This window comes from Stylophora pistillata, chromosome 12 (genome assembly GCF_964205215.1).
Source record: "Stylophora pistillata chromosome 12, jaStyPist1.2, whole genome shotgun sequence".
In the NCBI taxonomy this organism is placed as follows: Eukaryota; Metazoa; Cnidaria; class Anthozoa; order Scleractinia; family Pocilloporidae; genus Stylophora; species Stylophora pistillata.
In genome coordinates this window covers 26,786,632-26,807,964 of record NC_142530.1, presented here as the reverse complement: position 1 = coordinate 26,807,964, position 21,333 = coordinate 26,786,632, and the positions used below count along the sequence as shown (strand labels likewise).

The following is a 21,333-nucleotide window of genomic DNA, read 5'->3' as shown; positions in this document are numbered from 1 at the left end:
TGTATTTGAAGCACCATAACTTAACCAGTGGAAGTTTCCATACTTCGATGATAAGCCCGACAGGAGATGATGCTGAGGTATTTTCTCTTGCAATCGATCAATTACGACTGCTTAGGAACGCCTTATGTCACTCTCAGCTGTGAGATTGAAAAAAAAAAAAAAAACATTTGATCAATGGGTGAAGTATGCGAAGGACGCCTACAAAGCTTTGAATATCAGCACAGGCTCTACTGATACCATTGGCAACTCGACTGACGTGGACTTCCCTACGAAAAAGGTTGAGAAATTAAAGGAAAACGTGAGAATGCTGTTAGTGAGAGAAATCCAGTTTTTTGGAGAAGAAGTAAAAGACGAGTTATGTGTGACATCAAGTATCGCACTAAAGGACCACAAACTAGAAGAAAACATGACAAGAACCGAAAACGAAAGAAAGAAAGAGTTTAATGATCTTACGAATACGTTGGAGGAGTTGAAAGTAGAAATCAGAAAGGAAAGAGGTAAGATTACTTATAAATTGAGGAAAGTTCATAAAGAAAAACCAAAAGTGAAAAGAGAACGTTACATAGAATCGTTGGACTATTTATGGAATTCGTCAGTTAGCGCCGTTTTCTAAGCTTAGCGTTGCGTAATCTCTTAGTCGATCCACGGAAGAAACGTTTTAGAAACAAGCATTATCTTTGCCAGGACATTCCACAAGCTTTTTAGATCTGCTGTGTCTCTCTTTAGGTATCTAAATATTTCATTCGCCTTTCAATCTATTTATGGTTTCAAAATTTCGTTGCCAAGACCTTCTGGACTGCCTCCAACAGATTCTCACTTCACTGGCCGTCAAAAGACGACTGACGAGATCATTGGTCATCTAGATAGTGAGTTTACTCGAATCGTGTCGATATGGGGGTCGCCAGGCTTTGGAAAAACGTCGAATTCGATCCAAGTTGGGCATCAGATTCCGACAAAAGGAATGCATGTCTATTTCTTTTCTTTGCGAGGACTCCATTCAAAAGCTAAACTCACATCGAAGCTTCTCAGAATGCTACAACGAATCTACTATAAAAGATCATTCACCGAGTGTTATGTCCGCTAAGGACTAACTTTATCAAATATTCCGCCGGATATCTTCGTTCCGTTTCTAATAATCCTAGATGGAGCAGACGAGTTATTTGAAAGTGCGGCTCCAGATACGAAGGAAGAAGTCACAAATCTTCTTCAGGAAATTCACACACGGAACGAAAGGGTTCAACTTCTCATTACCAGCACGGAATCGTTTGAGTTTTTTCTTGAGTGTAACCAGGAGGTACGAATAAAAACCACTCAGTGGATGTTATTTCTTCACAGAAGCTCGCTGACATCCTTCTCCCCAACGCCAGTATCTCTGACAGCATAGGAATCTCAAAACTGTGCAGTCATGTACCATTATAACATAACCAAAGTAAAGCGCGCGCTCTGATTGGTCAATTTAGCGTCCCCCATTTGCCCATGGGTGTGCGCTGCTGACGTGAGCAAATGCAAAGACTATTCTTCCGCGCGCGCTTGTTTTTTCTGGTCGCGTAAGATTTGTTAAATAAAAGGGAACTCTTTAGCTACAATGTATCAATGTTATGTTATAAAACAAATGGTAAACACCACAGCGTACACTATTGAGTTATGGATGCACTTGGGAGGTTTGCTAAGCACTCAAGAAGCTAGAGTCGCTCGCGGCTATCGCCTCGAGCGACTCTTACGCTTCTTTCGTACATAGCAACCTCCCGCGTGCATCCATAACTCAGTAGTGTACGCTGTGGTGTTTACCATGTGTTAATGACGGCCTTTCTATTAGTCAACCCCTAGATGAATTCAGGGCATCTGAAAGCGGTATCGTTGACAGGATTGACAAAGAAGATTGTCCGAGCAAGTTGCGACTCAAACTCCTTTTCGAATCTTCCTACCAGAGACTTCCTATGCAAGAAAAAGAGCATGCAGTATCTTTGTGCATTCTGCACGAGAGCTTTAACCCAAGCGCTGCTGCAGCTGTTATGGGTTTCTCCAGAGTTTTTGAGGCCAGGAAGATATTGCAAACCCTGAAAAAAAATCTCTTATTGACTCAGGAACCAAGCCTTGTTCCTTTTCAATGCATACCCCTTATCCAGTCATTTGCAAAAGTCAAAGGAGATCGAGAAATGCCAGATGTTCTTCTCAACTCAAAATACTGCTTCCACAAATTTTACATTTCGCGCTTTAAAGAGCTTAACACCCGATTTCAGACGGGACATTCTATGTCAGCCTTCAAGAATTTTTATGAAGAAAAAGAAAGTATCTTTGAAAGTCTGGTTGAGGATTGCTCAGATTGTACAACATCAGACATGGAGTTTAACGTTTTGGTGAAGGCAAAGCTGCTCCTAGACTCCCTATTTTGGTTGCTATCGGAGGCGGCTAACTTCAACAAGATTTACAGCTCAGCCATAAACGCTGCGAAGAAGTTTGGTCACTTTTCGTAATCTTGAGATCTATTAATAATCAAAGGAATCCTTACAGATACTTCTACTACAGTAACGAAAGGCCTACATGTTTTGCATCTTTTCTACGGTTAACAACGATTAAAATCTTGGTCATTTTACGGCTAACGGTTAATATCATTTCATTGCTGTCACCAGAACTTTTTTTCACAATTAAATTGTTTAACGACTATTCTTTAAAATGTTTCAATTTTTACGCCTAACGACTTATGCAGTTTAGGATTGAGATGCTTCATGCGACGAGACCAAAACATTCCCATTGTTTTCCTATACTCTTATACTGGACGCCAGGAACAAACTGTGAACCTCCCCTTCTCGCCACTTGGTTAGAAACGACTGCTGTTCAGTTCCAAGACCAGTTCGCATCGAAACGTGTTGAGCAGGTATCTTTCTGGAATGAAGCCTTTAGGGAGTCCTTGTGACCAAACAACTTAGCTCGGTATTTACTAACCGATGCCTTATACTATGCTCATATGACTTTGAATACTTAAGAAAGTTTTCTTAATTTTTTTGTATGTACTTTTGACTTAATTACTAAAAGACGATCGACACTTACAATATCTAATAACCTTCATTGTAATTCGTTGAATAACTTTAGAGATATACAATAGTCCATTTTACAGTTGTGTGCTTAGTTGCCAAGCCTTTGAATGGGAGTGAGGCTAAGGTTGACCTTGTTATGATACAAACCTTGCTGCCTTTCAAATGTAAATCACTTTGTTATCATGCTAAGTAGATACAGGTCTCTATCACAACAAGGTCACCTTCAGCCTCACTCGGAATCAAAGGCTTCGCAACTAAGTACACAACTGTAAAATGGCCTATTTCTAGATCTAATGGAGGAAAAAAATTAACTGCAACTCAGCATTTCAATTTTCGCAGGAGATGAATTTTTTTCGTAACTATCTACATGCAGCAAAGAAAGACATTCAGGAAAACCTGGAGTTGTTAAAATTATATTAAGAGTATAAGTAGTATCGCCAGACAGATTCCATACTGATTCCCTGTGATCAACGGAGACCCAAATAGCAAACCATCTCAACATATGAAAAGGAACTTCTGTTTTGAAGGAGCCCTATTAGAGACATGTTTCTTATTGAAATTTGATTTTTAAAAACAGCTGGATACGTGTTTTATAAATTATCACTGCCTCTGGTTGATCGGAAGGAAACAACAACCAGCATTCAGTGCTTATTGATGATGCACTTGTGATTGTTCCAGCATTTATTTCTCTCTCAAATATCCCGGCACGCTCAGGCATCAAGATCACGGTCTGTGCTTGATATTCCCTCCTTATTCCAAATTTCTAACTAAGGCTTACATTTAGGAATAAAGAAACGATGAAAATACCACTACTTTTCTCTCTATTTATTATTAAAATAACAAGTTGAAGATTGTAGTGGTAAAACAAAATTTGGATAAAGAAGAAACAAACCGATGACTTCTCGTAAATTGCCAGATAAGCCTGGTTGTTATTAAAATTTTTAAATGGAAACACCTTAGATTGTAAATAATTTCATCCGCGTGATAAAAATAACGCAACAAATTGTGAATATTAGACATAAGCCAGTTTGCGGATGGAAACCTGTCTGGACTTGGTTTCCTTCTAATTCAAAATAATCATGACCCGCTTGAATCGTTCTTTTTCATGATTTCAAAGTCGTAAAATGTTAGCAAAGGTGAGTTGTATTCGCACACAAAAATTACGCTGGAAAGATTTCTTAACCTCTTGGCGGCTCCCTGCAACAAATCCTAACTTACTTGAATACCAGTTGAACCAAGAGGTACAGAGTGATGACCATTGCAATGGTCCTGATGCTTAAGTTTGGTTGAAGTCCTAAGGCTTTTGCCGGTTTTAGTGTTGCGAGAGGCTGCGTGCTCAGGTGAAATGTTTTGAAATTCGTTCTTTCTTCACTTGAAACATCGACTGTAGGAATAGTTTCGACCGCGATTCTATGAGGTCTACTACTGTACCCCTTTCGTGAATGTTTGCTGAAGCTGTTTGGGTCACGTGCATCGTCGATTTCATTATACGCCCACAGTATGAACACATTGGTGGTCATCTACATGCATATAAATAACAAATGACAAAAGATGTGATTATAACATAACCAAAGTAAAGCGCGCGCTCTGATTGGTCAATTTAGCGTCCCCCATTTGCCTATGGCTGTACGCTGCTGACGTGAGCAAATGCAAAGACTATTTTTCCGCGCGCGCTTGTTTTTTCTGGTCGCGCAAGATTTGTTAAAAAAAAGGGAACTCTTTAGCTACAATGTATCAATGTTATGTTATAAAAGAAATGGTAAACACCACAGCGTACACTATTGAGTTATGGATGCACTTGGGAGGTTTGCTAAGCACTCAAGAAGCTAGAGTCGCTCGCGGCTATCGCCTCGAGCGACTCTTACGCTTCTTTCGTGCTTAGCAACCTCCCGCGTGCGTCCATAACTCAATAGTGTACGCTGTGGTGTTTACCATTTGTTCATTAGACTGATTTAATAAATGCTTTTTACGAGCCTTATGCTTCAAATTCCCCAAATATTTCCTTGGCTGCAGAATTTACAATTCCCAGATCTTGGAAACAAACGGACATGGTTCGTGAGCGCTCTAAGTAGAGAAGACCGTTGCCACAAATCGAGAACCTAAGTCAACTTTGACAAAGGTCAACTTACGTTAAACTGAATATCCTCTGAGTCACTTGTGATCCTTGGACGGTGGAAATGAAGTGTTGTAATTCCGTCTTGCTCCGAGGCCATGTCCAATATGTAACTTTGCTTCAAGTCTAAGACTGGCGTGGTGAGCCCAACTGTAAAAAAGTCCTAAAGATTGGAACAAAATTTCTTCCTTTGTTGAGTTCATAGCTCCAACCCGACAAGATAGCATATTTTTCATTAAATTGTACCACAAAGCACCTTTTGCGCAACCCTAAGTAACTAAGTAATTTTTTAATTTCAACTTAATTGATATTACCAAATGACCTTGTTACCCCTACCGACGCAGCGCCACAGTTTCTTTAGAGACTTACCCCCTTTCCTAAGTAACTAACTCAAGCAGGCAAGCTATTGCTTGCTCCTATATCAATTCGTAAATCAACGATTGCATAAGAAATAACATACATTCAAATAGGGAGTTCCTGCACGGGTCTTTCCACCAATAATAACATCATAGTTGTTCATCTTTTGTGGTGTGAAGGTGAATCCAAAACCAACCCATCCTTCCGTCTTCACATTAAGTTCGAAATACAACTCATCGCGGTGTTTATCGTACCTCCAAGAAACATGAAAATTACCACCGTCAAAGGATAAGGCATGGCCTTCAAATCCATGGTTGAAACAGGCTGTTAATACTATCAGAATTAAAAACGGATTTGAAATCATTTAAAGATAATTAAAGTGTCTTTTTCTCCTCTTTATGATTCCTCCTCTCTCTAACACACGAATTTTAATCAAACAGCACAGTTCACATTGTAAGCAATTGTTTACCGTTGTACAAGGTACGACTATATCGTTATTTCAAGAAGGGTTGATGTAATTGAGATATTGTAGTATTGAACGATTCTAGAGCCGCACCTCTGACGGTCAATTTTCACGTTTACGTGCTGTTTACCAAATCCTCAGCGACGCAATTAAGTCACACGCTTTGAAATGATGAATTGAAGATTAATAGACAAATCCTTAAGATTTGAAAGAAACAACCATGGTCTTACACTAGATTTTACATTTTTATTGAAAACGATTTATCTTTTGTGGTAGCGGTAACCATGGTAAATAATGAGTTTCTGGTTACTTTAAAATGCTTTTAACACAAGGATTAACTCGATATAGATTTAAAAGAGGGCTTTCCTCCCAAAGACTCAATATCTGCCATGCAAATGTTGGCGAGTAAACTTAATCCGTACAACAATATTACATGTTCCGCATTGGTATTCTCGAGGTTTCCAGCAATGTCTCGGTTATTCTTCTTTGCTGTGATCATTTTACTGTTCAAGTTTTCTATCGTCAATCCCAAGGAAACTTTCAGTTCTGTTTACCTCGATGGAGAAAAAGCATTTAAATTGTATTGGGCTTACAATGATAGCACCGATATAGTCAACTTTGTTTTGCAAGTTAATACGCTCGGATGGGTCGGTTTCGGATTTGCCAACAAAATCAACAGAATGAAAAACTATGATGTGATTGTTGGAAAGGTACAAAATAGAAGGGGATCAGTCACTGTAAGTCTCCATGTGTGTTTTTCTTAGTAGAATTTTCTCCTATTTTAAGGCAGAATTGGATCCAATTCGAACAGCAACACGATATTCGTACTAGACTAGGGTATTCATGCCGAGAAAGAAAAAATGCATCAGCGAAGTAAATAGAAATTAATTTTGATACTTCAATCCGTCCCCAGTCACGTATTCAGAACAGTAAATCAGCAGAAACCAACAGCTTATCCACGAATGATAAGAGAATAACTCACTTAAAATCGTTTGTTGTCAATTCGTATCCGGCCACGTATTATTTATCTACCGGTCAAAAATAAAAATCGAACTGAAAAATATCTATTTTGCCCTAAATTTGTGTGTTCCAATGATTTGCTTACGCTTCCTAAGTCTATAGCGAAAGCAATTTATTTTACAAAAAACTGAAAATGAACAGAATAATATTCCGGGCACGCACAAAAATGTTTAATGGGTATTATATTTGCTGTCTCGTTTGAAAGTTTCTTTTATGCTCGTTGAATTTCTCGTTCAAAAGAGACACCGAAAAACAAAATAACGAGAGAAGTGTTTCGCAAATCAAAAAGCTTTTAAAAAAGGAAAATAACCTCTTTTCATTCCCATAAGAATTCATTTGTAACATTCGTCATTTCCAGGATCGTTTTACCAGTGGTTATTCAGAACCTTTAGCAGATCGACACCAGGATTATAATCTAATAGGTTTCAACGAAAGCAACGGCAAAACATTCCTGGAATTCTACAGAAAAAGAGACACAGGCGACAGTAAAGACGTTGAAATCAAGGTAAGGACATAATTATTAATTCTATGTATAACAATTTTTTTCAAGACTCATCAATTTCCCTAATAGACATTCCTTCCCTCGAAAATCTTGGGTCTTTAATATAATACTCTCTGTTGCACGAGTAATCAAGGGCGTTTGCGTCAGAATTCAGCAATATTGAAAACTTAAATTAAATAAAAGTACTCGACACCTTCATAATATTACAGCATTATGATGTTAATGAGTCAGTGAACTGAGCATATCCATCGAAATGCTGGAATAATTTTTCAGTCGATATTGCCACTGTTTTCTCATAACGGCTGCCTCATATCTTTGGCATATGGTTCGTGAGTTTGGTCCTCAGGGGAACACGTTGTACGCTTGATTTCTTTTCTTTTCTTTTTTTTTTTTTTCTAATTTATTTTTAAGATGCACAAACGTACTTCAGTTCCACGCTGTGTAAACAAATTTATTCGTCTAAGTCCAAGGACATTCGAAGTTGTCACTCTTTTCTAGAAGCGTTACCCTTCACAAAGAAAAAGCTTTGAATGGCTTAAACAAAACTTCGAAAGAAATGAATTTGACACTCAGTAGGATACAGACGCCAAAACAATTTTCTTAATTGACCGTTAGATTCATTTATCGTCTACTCGCCTGCTCCCAGATTTCCTTCGCTAGTTCAATTTTTTTCTCTTTTCCCCTTAAGTCTTAGTTTCTTTTTAAACTAAGAAATTCGGCCCAAGTTTACCTAAAAAAAAAGCAATGATATCACATATATCGCATTTTTTACAAATCCATTTTTGCAGCCGGGACCGATGCTTTTGGTGTACGCCCACCACACACTAGATTATCCATCGCCCTATAAGACAAAGCACGAAAAGCAAGGCTTCAAAATGGTCACCTTAATCCCAGCAGACACGGGCACAACTCAGGCACCTGAACGCAGCACTAACGTCAAAAGCCTGGCAGCGAATAACCGAACGGAAACCACCACACTAACGTCCTTCACAGCTACATCGGAGGAGAACAGTAAAGCAAGAGTTCTTGGATCCATATCTTCACGCGCTCGCGGTTCAACTTTCCTATCGTTCTTTCTTTCATTATGTTTATTTGTGCAATCACAAGTCATTTTTTGAACATTCCACCCAATTTATTCTCGTCGTTGTTATTAAATCTTGGCCTCCTATTTCGAGGTTCCTCTTCGCCCACAATATGTGACGTGAAGGTACTTCATCATTGCAAACACCTTGCCTACAAGCATCTGTGATTTGTGACTTGAAATTAATAATTCTGTGTTGTAGTACAGACCTACATAGAGCACGCACCTTTCTCATTAGTTGAAGGTAAACTTCAAAGTAATGATGGATTATGTGTCAGAAAGCTTGTAGTGATTTGTGACTTGAAATTAATAATTCATTGTTGAAGTACAGACCTATACAGAGCACCTTCAGTCTCATTAGTTGAAGGTAAGCTTCAAAGTAATGATGGATTATGTAAAGAGTCCCACGTATACCTTGCTGCTTCCCTTTTGAACTGACTGAACATAGACTAGAAAGACTGATTTCATTGGGATATCTTATTTATCCAATTTTCCCAGAGCTGCGCTTTAGTAAATAACTTCATCTTCTCCTCAGCGACGACAATTACCAATGTTTTGTAGAGGGGTTCAGTAATTCTAAGAAATAGATGGACCTGTCTGCCATGTGGATAGATCCAATCACCTCCACTATCTGAATCATCGAATGAATTGCTTACATCAGACAGCACCCGCATTTAATGTTCATGTTTGATTAAATCTAAAATAAAGACTCAGTGCTCTCAGTTGAAACCCTGTCGACTGACTCCCCAATCAATTCGAGTCGCATCTAATTTTAGCTTACGTTCTGCATCGTTTTGGCATGCAATTCTTCATTGAGTTGGAAGGCATCTTTTCGAGTAAAAAGAAGTTCCGGGTGATTATTTTCTAAACCAAGTACAATTTAATGATAACTGAAGTTAGCAGATTCTGGAGACTAAGACACTTTAAACATCAGGTTTTTCAACTCCAACTTCGGTGGTCAATTTACTTTTATCAACAACGCCTCGGTATGATCAGATTAACCTACTTTGTATTTTTTTACCTGCACGCCAACGCAAGGGTACTGTTTGTTTGGAAACTGATCGCTGAGTTATGTGCGAGGAGAGTTTCAGTCACGACAAAGAAACATCTCTGACATCCAGGCACATCGTTCGTGAGACCGCAAAATTCTTGTTCTCAATAAACTAACGTGATTACGCATTAACTAGGATAAGGATGGATATCTCTAATATAACATTTTAACAAAATTGTAATTCCATCGTATGTATACTAATTCCTGAGTGGATTATAACAAGGCGGCTTCCTTATCTCTCAAACCTACGCGTCCAACACTTTCCCATTTTTTTCCCAATTAAAACCATATTTATGTGGGGCTAATTTATATTCCATCCAACAAGTTCCAACCATCAGAAGAAAGATTTTACTTCAAATGATTGTGTTTGTACGTTACACGGTGCAAAGTTAAACGTATAAATCCCTAATGATAAATATGTAAATGAAATATCAATGACTTTACCAAAAATAAGAACTTCTGAAGTAAACAAAACCTAATGGACCTGCACATTTAAATACCAAGAGTCATCCCAGATTGTTTTTTTTTTTTTTTTTTTTATATGCGTAAAGAGGATTGAGACCCTTTAACTCTGGTCGATATTAACCTCAAAAAAAAAAAAAAAATTGGCACCGTAATCTATCCGGCTGAAATCTCCCTCTTTCAGATTTAATTCTCGAACTTTCTTTTGAAAGAGATCACCGCCCCTGATCATAAATATCCATCTTCTTCGAATCGATCAAACAATTTTCAAACATGTTCATGTCCTCGCCATGATAGAAAAACCACAAAAGATATGTTGATACTTCCGGTGATTAAATGGTGTGTTCGAAAAACAGCCAATCACAATTTTCCTATCGATTGTGTGCCTGAACTGATCACCACTGCGGAAGACAACAAGTTATCTTTGATTACTGCTAATAAAAAGAAAAAGAGCACAAGGCTCGAAAGGCAAGATCCAGAGGCAATCGAAATATGCTGCACTTGAATTTTTTTATCCTAAAAATTCGATGTGATTGACTTCAGCACGAATTCGTTACATTTAGAAATATCTACTTAACACTCCACTCTCTGAATGACAAGTTTTAATTAGGAATTTTTAATCGCTTAATAACCCTTGGGTGATATCCTGTTCGAAAAGTCTCTTTGTTATGAAGAATGAGTGTAAACGGGAAGTCAAGATAGCTTAGAAGATGGATACTATTCTATTAGAGATAAAGTACCTTATCTCTGAAAGAAATTCTTTCATTTTCCTTCCCAACACTTCCCGTGGATTAAGTTATTTGATCAGTTGTCCGCATAGCGGTTATCTGCGAGTTCATCGAACGTATGTGAATAACATCTTTTCGATGGCTAGTGACAAACCCAACCACACACTTGGTATCTGTTTATAGTATTTAAAGAGATTCTCAACATCTCACCGACTTTAGAGATAGTTTCTTAATTATCGGAATGTTGTTGGGTTTTCACAGAAAACTTGAAATGACCCAATTCGAGTTACCATACTTTTCAGCCTCAGGTCTCAGTCCGGCAGACTTTGTCCTCTATTATAACTGCGCGCTTTTCAATATCCACTGGCGATACCAAAGTATTCGATTTTCAGATACACTTTTTTCAAATCTGACAAAAAAGTCCATATCTTGTTTCATGTTTGCGTCAGAATTTGCGATATATCAATTACGCTGAGCCAATTAAATACGATGAAATCGTGGATTAAACATTTTTATCATTTTGTTCTGAATTTGTCGTTGGATGTTCCCAAAGGAAAATGAATTGTTCTCCTTCAGAATTTTATTGACAACACTTTAGTGCAATACGATTTGCAACGAACACCCTAACGAAGACTAAACTGGGTATTTCAAGATAGTAAACAACTGACTGACGAAAGCAGACCTCTTTCCAGCTTTCAAGAGGCTGACGCGCTCAGAAAAAGGACGGAGATGTTGTCTCCTCTGAATCTCTATAAAGAGTTATTCTGCTTCAGGGCTCATTAATTGAGCGCTAACACAGCCGGCTAGCGGCTAGGTAATGATAATCTCTTTCTCCTCTTTTTCCCCTCTAACCTTGCCATGTCGACTGAAACTTGAACCCAGGGTTTCTATGGAGACGGAAGACTAGTCCGGAAATGTTGGTAAAGTGCTGTCAAAGTGGTCAGCTTAAAAACCTTTCTATCCTTGAATTATGTACAACCTTCAAACTCCTAAAGTTGATAGATAGGTTTACAATTTCGTATGTAAACTTTTAATAAAGAAGTGGATTAGTAAAACAATTTATTTTTTCAATTGTGGCGTGACGAAATCCTTTTATCGACAATATGCAGTGGCACACTGTTCCTACATCAGACCAAATACTGCTCCGATCCATGCGATACTCAAGATTTCATGTTCTTGTGTGCCTTTGACTGTCATTATACATCATACATCAACTACATAACTCCGTTACAAGATGCTTTCTGATGGTCTCAGTAGACTCTATCTTCTGACTGGAATTCCGGACGTTTCCTAAAAAAGAGTGTTTTCGGAAGTTGTGGCTGACCACAATTCAGACGAGTGTCTTGGACCAAACCAAATACTCTGAGGCATATATACTGTAAAAGGAAAGTCTAAGTCACGGAAGAGTATCATTACTATTTTTGGGAAAACTCGGTGTTAATCTATTTTCTCCTCCTTCTCACCCACCTCCCACCTCTCTTGGATTGAAAAAAGAGAATGAAAAATATCCTTGAGATTACTGAAATGTATCAAGCTTTCCACAAGATTCCATTGTGTGAGGAACTTCTTGTTTAGCGGTTGCAGTCATTTCCTTGTTATCTTTGTCATTACAGACAGTCGTCAGTGATAAAGACAAAGATCGAACGCAGCACGAACTTATTATGTCAGCCAGGACCAAACGAGTGACTGAGCGCGAGACTCCATCCAAGAGCAAGCCCTGAAGACTTTTAGAAAGTAAGTCAAATAGCAGGAGTTTAACTATAATTGAGGCAGGTGGGCAAGGAATATTCTTACTAGATGTGCGAAAGGTTCTTAAGGTTGATCCCGTGCAATATCTTAACTGATTAGTCTTTTTATTCCAGGTGCGGTTGGATGGTACCGATAAGGCCTTGCAAATTGCTAGTTGATGGTTTTTGGTCACGGGTAGAGCGCCAGCATCTCCAAAGAAACTTTGTCAAGTAATTCTCGAACCCAAAACTCTATATTGGATTACAACCAAGAGCACTTTCACACGTTTCAGTAATGCATGATTGAAATGTTCTCCTCTCCGCCACTGGGCTTTTGGCCACGAACTTGATGAGGTCAGTTGGTAAAATTAAGATAAAACTTACGATGCCTATCGATCATACCAAGAAATTGATCCTAGACCCAATTGTGGAAGCACTATAAATCATAGACTTTATAAAGTACATGTAGTGTTACACCATGCTACAGACGTAAACCCAAACAATTTTGATAGAATATACAATTGAAGCATAATGTGATTAGCTTATTAATAAACGTAATTGCCCAGGCGTTGATTAATAAATCATCTTTACGAATGTTCCTTGGCACAAACTTAACAATATATTCTTCATAATTAATTTTTTGTGTGATTTGAAACGAATTTAACCAGTGGAAATGATATGTTGGAACTGAATCAAGAGCACCCTTAGTCAGTGACTCTTTTGAAGCTTGGCTTACAAAGTCCCCCAAATGTTTCACTTTCGAGCTCAATTCATAAAAGGCGAAAAAACGCTAAGTCACGATTTGTTGAAAAAGGATTTAGCAAATTACAGTTAATCTTGCCCAACCTTAAACTCCTTTTTTTTCATTCTAGTTAGTAGTAAACTAATTGGTGCTTTTCTCATGATCTCATTAAGTGTTATCCTTAGTTGGGGAAGGGGTATCTGCGATGTCACGCTTGGTTAGGAAAATGCTTAACTATCGTGACATAGCTTCCTTTCACCAACTGGCGACATAAGGGATCAACACGTGGAGACATTGTGTGCCTTCTACATGCATTCCACAGATTGTCCCAGATACTTGATAAAATAGGTGATAATTTTACCGATAAGTGGTCTGTGATACAAGGATGAAAGATCTGAAATAAAAGTATCCTGTGGTTGATGCCTAATGCGGGGACCTTTGAGTTCCTCACAGTGGAGCCCTACTCATACTCATCCCAGAGGTATTCTCCAAGGTCGAGGTCTAGTAAGTTGTCTGAAAAAAAATTAGATGAAAAACGATACATTAATAAAAACAAAAAACAAAACAAACAAACAGCTCTGAGGATTTCACCATAAGCTGTTCGTGATAAGAGATCAGCAATTTAATGTGAGATCACTTTCAAGCAACATTTCAATAAAAATTTTTGATTTTTAATTTTTGATTTTTCTTTTTGTTCAAGGGACCGTTTTATGAATGATTGGACGTCAACAAGAGTGGACGCAATCCACGAAAACTAAGAGAGGAAGTGTTAAAATGATAATACATTTTATTTACATTGACAATGAAAAACGAATTATTATTTGTAAACATATTTCAAACGGACTACTGTTATCTTTGTACACATCGTTCTATTCCTGAACTCACGGATCCACAAATATTTGCGGTGAAAATTTGAAGAAAAAGGTTCAACCATAATTTACCCTTGGTCACGATTTTTAAAAATAACGGGCGAGAATTGTAAAACTATCAGACCTCCCAGATTTTCGAGCTGATGACACTTATCCTTGGCCCCGTCACAAAATAATTGAGTGAAAACTTCAAGGTGCATATGTACCTTCATTATCAGAGAACGAGTCAAAGCAGAATCGTGGAAGATTTGCAGAGAGACTCCAACCATCTTCAAATCCTGGGAGGCTTGGAAGTAACTCGTCTGGGTTAATTCTTTCCAAACCCTCCGGTGTGTTCTCGAGAATCTCCGTCAGACAGGAAATGTATACTGCAGCCAGTCGAATGGTCTCCGTTTTGGAGGGTTTCTTCTCCCCTGGAAAAAGTGGAATTAAATCCCTCAACCTCTCAATGTGTGCATTAAGGGTTTGCACGCGGCTCCTCTCGCGTGCGTTAGCCATTCGTCTTTGTCGACTGACTCCAGTCAAACGAGGTCCTCGCCTCCTTGTTTTCTTTTTTCCTGGAGCATTGTCAGGTTTAGCCACTATTGTAGCGTCCATGGCTGACTGCTGTGCACGGGTTGTACTGCTTGTAACTGATGTGAGTTTAAACTAAGGCGTGGAGATCGTTGGACGAGTTACTTATCGCAGCATTCCAGGGCTTGGCTTGTCAGCTGGGTTTCCATTTTAAAGAGACATCAGAACGGAACTCATCTGACACGATTATATAAAGTCCAGAAACATAAACACATGATATTATCCAAGATAAGGTTTACTATCACAATTTTGAATAACGTGTGGTTATTTCGTGTTCAAAGCACATTCTTTCTACCACATTTCGGTCTAGCCCACGCACAACAGCATCGTAAACTTCCTTTTACTGTTTATTTTCTTTAGCTATTCTTACATTAAATAACGCTCTTTTGTCTCGATTAAACTAAATGGTGAACATGTTCCATGATGATAAAGTACTAATGATGTGTGACTCGTGCATTGTTTAAAATGGTGACCGAACTCCTCCATGTTATAATTGAAAAACACTTAAAGTTTGTGGTAATCATTTATTGTAAATGTGGAGTTTAGATCAGTATTTCGAGCTTAGGACATTAAGGTTTGGAATCATTTACATGCTCACCGTACCTGTGTGTCATCGCTGCTATGAGCTCCAGTCTCAAAAACTTGTGGCTTGATAGAACATGACGTCACGGCAGCCACTCACAACACACGTTCTCATCGTGCAAGTGACTCTTTGACCCTTCAAAGTTTATTGTTTTTTCTCTCTTTCCGTACTTATTTGCTTTAAAAACAAAAAAATGTAAATAACTTTAGAAGTCACGTAGATTTGCCACTTTTGAAAATTTTTTGGCTAGTTTTAACCTACTTCAGTAAAGGAAACTCGACGATATAAGAGTCTGGTGAATTCTGGCTTACTGGTCTCATTAATATTCATGAAAACGCCTAAAAATTATTTTCACCTCAAACTATGCTGATACTGAACGATTCTAGTTTGCTGACTGTCCGTTGGTGATTTTACTGTTGGGTTTTGCTAAAGCGAGCACATCGTTTTCTAAAGCTGCAGTTTTAACATTCATTCAATAAAGTAAAGTTTTTGCATGTTTTGGAAAAGAGTCATGCTTCGAACACGATAAAAAGTTTCCTGAGCATTTGCGCGATGAAAACATTTGCTTGAACTTTCCTTGTAACATGTGTTAAATTTGAACCTACCAGCTTTCGCCACAACGTTTTGATTTATCTCGCTCTATCTTTCGGAAATGAACAATATCCTGTATCATTAATCTGAATGATCATTTATGGGAGATGTGTTTAATTAAGATCGGTGAGTTTTGCGATATTACAGGTAGCCTGGGAACTCAGACAAGAGGAGCCAGTACTACGTAAAACCAGATTCCTAGATAGCTTGATTTCGCGTATAAGTTACCTTGTGTACGCCTACCAAAACACTGATAACATTTAGGCATTATTAAAATATCAGATTTTGGACATTATTTCGTGGCAAAGCGAGAGCTTAAACGTGTAACGAATCACGGTATACCTGCACATTTCTTTCGAAGCTCAAATTGGGTAATTTTGCATTTTAAATTTTACCTTCTTACCTTGAATGGATTTTTTTTTGAGGAGTAGCAACCTATATTTTAAGTTCGTAAGTTCAGTTGAGGTGGACAGAAAGAAGAAGTGTCCAATCTCAATTTATCCATTTTCACTAATTTTTCTTTACTCCCTTCTTCCTAATTGCTTCTTGAGTTAAGTTGATAAAACATAATTTGCGGTACATCATCCAAGCCAAATTTTTTTGTACTTTGGCATTCTCTCAACGAAATTCGACCATCTCAGTAGAGGCTGCCTCGGCTCTTATCATGAAAGTGTATTTCGTTCGCGCTGATGTGTAGATAAGCTTTTCTCTATTTGATTTTAAGCCCGTGAGATAGCGAATGCTGGGCAAGCAAGCCCAACGGCGGCTGGGCAAAAAGAGTTTGCATAACTTCAGGTCATTAGGTGTGGTCCAATGCCGCATGAACTCGAGAAACCTTTAGCATTCGAAAAGAAATAACTTGTCGCTCTGTTTTTCTCCTAAATCACGTGTTTCTCTTTCAATTTTCATCATATATTTAATGTGAACCTTCACCCTTCCGAACATAGCAGCAACCTCACTCAAATAAATGTGGGTTTAAGTCCAATCGATCCTTGTTGGAGGAAACTCTGATGCGTGACTGTGTAATCAAGACTTTATATCGATGTCTCCCGATGAAATTTAGGTTTGTGTATGATTTAGAATTTGTTATCCCGATTGGTCACCTGAAATAGTGATCAGGTTTAAAAAGGACGGAAAAGCATATTTAGTTGGGGATGAAGTTTGCAAAACTGTAAGCTGTCAAAACCTGCGGATTGTTCGGGGTCAGTACCAGGCCAGCGATCAGAGGAGGACAATATTAATAATCATAACTTGCTTAGGCGCCCATACAGGACCACCACTGCTCGAGGAGCAGTTTAAACAAAAAAAAAACAACACATTTTCAGATTTTCCCAGCATCGATTCACTTTCATAAACTATTTGTCGGATTCGAAGTAATTGGAAATATACATGTTGTTGTTCAACGGACATTTTCCAGTATACTCGGCTTGCACTAAATGTGACCTGAATTTCCTGTCTTGTACAGCCTCAAAATAGAAAATGCATTGTTATGTGGTTTCAAAATCGCAAAACACATCGTTTCACCATGGGAGGTTTAATTCGGCTTACAGTAAACAACCGCAATTGACAAACGGCGTATAAATGATAGTTACCAACCCAGCCCACTCATTTTGTCATTTTAGGACCCATTTTCAGTCAAGGCAGATTACAGCAAAGTCATGGAGGATTTATTCAGTGAGTTTCAATCAAACAATTATCTTCCGATAGTCCTACAGCTCGTAAAATTAACAAGAGCGCCTCCAGCCTCTAGTGGTTTCAAGATAAACTACTTTGAAGTTTTGTTTCCAAGCTATTTTTTGTCGTGCGTCTGACCTATTTTGGTCACAAGTTTCTTGATGATATCTGTTACATAACCGAAGGGAAGATATCTTACATTTTCAGTTGACGTTTAATTAAAACAGGCCTCAACTCGAAGACTCTGAGTTCAATATTGAAACTTCTGTGCAGATCGTTAATGATATTATCTAACCCTTTGGACTTCACATGAGAGATCAAGTAAACAAAGAATACTAGGACGTTTGTCTACTTAGCACCTAAAACGCACAGGTTTACATTCTTATTTGCCATCTCATTCTTGCCATCCAGTTTCTAAAAGGCTGTCATCAGCAGTCGGTCCTATAACTCTCTCTCAACATCATTGTGCAAGGTGCAGTAAGGTGTAGTGCCACCTTATTTTCAATTAAACGAAACATCACAGACGTGTGAACAAATGAGTCTCATTAGTACATTTTCCAAAATACTGCCGTGCAATCCCCAGTACAGCGCTGTCTGTATGAAGCTTATCAGTGTAAAGGTAGCCAACACTGCTGCTAAATGAGTACTTACAAACGATGATTGAAAAGATCCAGGAGAACAGACGTCCTCATGGGTAAAACACGGGAATTACCCAAACCCAAATGACCTGCAAAACTGCCGCACTCTAATTTCTCTTTCAACATGACCGACATTGGACAGTCATGATTCATAAAACGCCACAAAAATCGGCGATAATTGACAAAAATGCTACAATAAATCTAAGCGTCGTTTAATTTTAAGTCTGATGCTTGAATGCGTGAAGTATCCGAAGTAAATCAGACAAGTGAAAGCAAGTAGAAATCAATGAATTAGTGATAATATAGAGGGCAGCAGCCGCTCCGCAAAGCCTCATTCGCAGCATTTAAGAAATATTTTGATGATGGCACAATTACGTAAGCATTTGATATCGAGTACAATTTAAGACACAATGGTGTTTTAGAACCACAGTTTCGATTTAGAACAACCAACTGATAACTGGCAGATTATTATTATTTTTTGTTTTGACTAATCTTTGTAAAGTGTCTTCGGAAGTACGATTGCATTTCAAGCACACGTACTATCCGAGTAACCTGCACTCAATGATACTAAGTGCAACCTGGATGACAAATCACAATCTTAAGTTAAGCGACTTAATTGAACAGTGATGGCCAGGGTATCAGTGAAAGGGAAAAATGAGAAAATAAGCGAAGATATTTTTTTCAAAAGCGTGTCTTTTTTTTTTTTTTTTCGTAAGACGAAACCAAAGTAGAGAGGGATTTGAGCTGCTCGACATGAGGCGTCAGTTTAAACCTTTGAGGTTTCTCATCCTGTATCAATAACAAGGGTAAGTTGATTATGCGAAATAACTTTGATATTTTTTAACCCCTTGATAGACATTTCTAAGCAACGACTGTAAATCTTATTGAGCGGGATATTAATTATAAGAAGTACGATTTGACAGGCGGACCTGAAACTCTGCTTTATTTGTTTGTCAGCTTAAGTTTACTGAAAAAAATAGAAAAAAGAAAAAGGTTCCCCAAACCTTCTACGTCAGGTGATGTTTTCAAGTTACATTAAGAATCTCGTCATCTAGTTTTATGGATAATTGTTATTTCTCACTAAAATCTTTACAAATAGTCTGAACGAAATAGGCTTATAATCTTCTATAAAGTAATAACAAACTGTTGCAATAGCCGTCTTGTTTGCGCTAAGCATTCAGACTTTATTAAATAAGCTAATAGTTGGACAACAAATCTACCAAAATTGCTTTAAATACAGCAATTGACCGCGAAAAAAGAGACGCTCACAAGTCTCCGCAAGGATGATCACTTCATTACTTGCTCCGCGGACGATACCTGTCCATTTTTCAACTGCACGGAAGTGATGCAAATCTTGAAACAGCGTGACTGCTTTAATTTCCACCATGCGCCCGATGAGAGGCAAGTACAGTTCGGTGTTTTTACGACTCGAGTTTATCGTGAAACAGGTAATATTTGCTAAATTAAGAAAGGTGAATTTACTTTACACTGTTTACTTAACTCTCTTATTCCCATGCCAGAGGGTACCTCTGTGATAACTTGTTTAAGTAAGATGGTTATCGTTTATTAAAACACTCAATAGCTTGATTAAAAAAAGGCTCAAACTACACAGATCCGATAACTTAATCGCATTGCACGCTAACGTGAAAATACCCAAAGTTTATGACTATGATTAACGGTGACTTTCCTCCTGAAGTAAAGATCTAATGATGCCACCCATTGGAGAGCAAGTCAACAATCTTAGTGACAAAAAAAAAGCTAAGATGTGACGTGGTTTTCATGACAACAACAACAACGTTTCTCACGGATAAATGAAGGTTGCATTCCATGCACTTGAGGTACATTTACTCCAAAGAACGGTTTTATTGCTCTTCAGTTGCTGTTCTGAACTGTTTTTAGACTCATTATGGTTAAAAAACCGACGAGAGACCGCCACCATCGCTGCCACTTAATTCGTCATCTTTCCAGAAGAAAACTGTCAATTCTGATACAAAACAAAATGAGAAATGAACTTCAGTTTCTAATTATCTTACGTATCAAAAAGCTTATCGCACACAGGTAAAGTTGCTGTTAAAAGTTCACGAACTGGTACGATATATTTAAATAGTCAAGCGGTGTAGTATTTCCCTCATAATTAAACAAATTCCTTCTTTCCATTCCTCGCTACTAACACTTTTAAATACTCCCAAAAGTTTTTTTTTTGATTTTACTCCTTCTGTGCCTTAGATGATTGACAATTCTAGCCTCATCAAGAAGACGGCGTTCACAAGTTTACCACAAACGAATTACAAAACTGTTATCTTACCTTCTGATTCTACACCGAACGGGTCAAACTCAAGTGAAGTCACTGACAAATCTTCGTCCAAACTTTCTCCACCAATCATATCTTCGTGTTCTGTATTCGCCATTTCCAAGAGCTCTGTCAAATGCGATATATACAACGCTGCTAAACGAATAGTATCGGTTTTTGAAGGCTTTTTCTCGTTCGGAAAGAGAGGAATGAGATCTCGCAAGCGATCTATGCCCTCGTTTATGACATGGACTCGGTTTCTCTCGCGCGTATTCGCTATTCTTCGCTGTTTGCTTAAACCAGTCAGGCGCCGCCCTCGTCTTTTTGTCTTCTTCTTTGAAGTTGTTGCTCTTGGGGTTTCTTCTTCTGGAACTTCACTATCCATGATGCTGTCTTAAAGAATTTAACTTGTTCTAAAAGATAGATCTGTTTTCTTTTAAAACCAAGACAGCGGTCCGTCTGCCGGATTGTTGATCACTATCACCGAGAAAGCATTTTTAAGTTATTAGCCACAATGTCATACGTCAAAGCGGAGTCGTATTGGCTGCGACTCGATGATGTTATTATCCAATAAGTTAGCCGGCTTTTGCTTAAAGAAAAAATAATCCAGTTAACAAATCTTGATATTTTGTGCTTACCCTAATACTATGTGGCATTGCTGGCAGCCTTGCCATCGAGCAAACCGCGATTAGGATCTTCTCTCAAACGCTTAATCTAAGCAAACATACCTCATAGGGTCACCAGTGATCAGGAGATCGTAATCCATGTCATTGGATATGTTGGTTGCTAGTTGTCGCGGAAGTGGCACTTTGTAACCCTCTATCAACGGCTTAT

At 38.3% G+C, this 21,333-nt stretch overlaps 4 protein-coding genes across 5 annotated transcripts; 1 reads left to right on the top strand and 3 right to left on the bottom strand.

The window, feature by feature from the left end:
• Window positions 1–3,845: 3,845 nt before the first annotated feature.
• On the bottom strand, window positions 3,846–6,371 carry LOC111341411 (DBH-like monooxygenase protein 2 homolog). Its single transcript, XM_088740877.1, has 3 exons — window positions 5,609–6,371; window positions 5,165–5,311; window positions 3,846–4,555 (listed from the first exon to the last, which is right to left on the bottom strand). The coding sequence occupies exons 1-3, from the start codon at window positions 5,867–5,869 to the stop codon at window positions 4,250–4,252; spliced, it is 714 nt and encodes a 237-aa protein (XP_088597003.1). The 5' UTR covers window positions 5,870–6,371; the 3' UTR covers window positions 3,846–4,249.
• Window positions 6,372–6,374: 3 nt separating this feature from the next.
• Window positions 6,375–9,325, top strand: LOC111341400 (DBH-like monooxygenase protein 2 homolog). The gene is made up of 3 exons (XM_022948370.2): window positions 6,375–6,705; window positions 7,347–7,493; window positions 8,279–9,325. Exons 1-3 carry the CDS (start codon window positions 6,436–6,438, stop codon window positions 8,606–8,608), a joined length of 747 nt encoding a protein of 248 aa, XP_022804105.2. The 5' UTR covers window positions 6,375–6,435; the 3' UTR covers window positions 8,609–9,325.
• Window positions 9,326–12,774: 3,449 nt separating this feature from the next.
• On the bottom strand, window positions 12,775–15,483 carry LOC111341351 (transcription factor ATOH1). Its single transcript, XM_022948317.2, has 3 exons — window positions 15,327–15,483; window positions 14,357–14,900; window positions 12,775–13,794 (listed from the first exon to the last, which is right to left on the bottom strand). The coding sequence occupies exons 2-3, from the start codon at window positions 14,745–14,747 to the stop codon at window positions 13,742–13,744; spliced, it is 444 nt and encodes a 147-aa protein (XP_022804052.1). The 5' UTR covers window positions 14,748–14,900; window positions 15,327–15,483; the 3' UTR covers window positions 12,775–13,741.
• Window positions 15,484–19,135: 3,652 nt separating this feature from the next.
• Window positions 19,136–21,233, bottom strand: LOC111341336 (protein Fer3). Of its 2 annotated transcripts, XM_088740878.1 has the most exons (3): window positions 21,138–21,233; window positions 20,515–20,976; window positions 19,136–20,193 (listed from the first exon to the last, which is right to left on the bottom strand). In XM_088740878.1, the coding sequence occupies exons 2-3, from the start codon at window positions 20,882–20,884 to the stop codon at window positions 20,120–20,122; spliced, it is 444 nt and encodes a 147-aa protein (XP_088597004.1). In that variant the 5' UTR covers window positions 20,885–20,976; window positions 21,138–21,233; the 3' UTR covers window positions 19,136–20,119. The 2 variants fall into 2 exon arrangements, with proteins under 2 accessions (XP_088597004.1, XP_022804042.1); XM_022948307.2 differs by having other exon boundaries at window positions 20,515–21,215.
• Window positions 21,234–21,333: the final 100 nt, after the last annotated feature.

Coding starts and splice junctions, on each gene's coding strand:
- LOC111341411 (XM_088740877.1), bottom strand. CDS start 5,869: ATGATTTCAAATCCGTTTTTAATTCTGATAGTATTAACAGCCTGTTTC. Junction 5,312..5,608: donor CAGGAACTCCCTATTTGAAT/GTATGTTATTTC, acceptor TCCAATCTTTAG/GACTTTTTTACAGTTGGGCT. Junction 4,556..5,164: donor CAGAGGATATTCAGTTTAAC/GTAAGTTGACCT, acceptor ATATGCATGTAG/ATGACCACCAATGTGTTCAT.
- LOC111341400 (XM_022948370.2), top strand. CDS start 6,436: ATGTCTCGGTTATTCTTCTTTGCTGTGATCATTTTACTGTTCAAGTTT. Junction 6,706..7,346: donor ATAGAAGGGGATCAGTCACT/GTAAGTCTCCAT, acceptor CGTCATTTCCAG/GATCGTTTTACCAGTGGTTA. Junction 7,494..8,278: donor GTAAAGACGTTGAAATCAAG/GTAAGGACATAA, acceptor CCATTTTTGCAG/CCGGGACCGATGCTTTTGGT.
- LOC111341351 (XM_022948317.2), bottom strand. CDS start 14,747: ATGGACGCTACAATAGTGGCTAAACCTGACAATGCTCCAGGAAAAAAG. Junction 13,795..14,356: donor CTCGTTCTCTGATAATGAAG/GTACATATGCAC, acceptor ATTTTTTTTCAG/ACAACTTACTAGACCTCGAC.
- LOC111341336 (XM_088740878.1), bottom strand. CDS start 20,884: ATGGATAGTGAAGTTCCAGAAGAAGAAACCCCAAGAGCAACAACTTCA. Junction 20,194..20,514: donor GTTCGGTGTAGAATCAGAAG/GTAAGATAACAG, acceptor GTTTTGTATCAG/AATTGACAGTTTTCTTCTGG.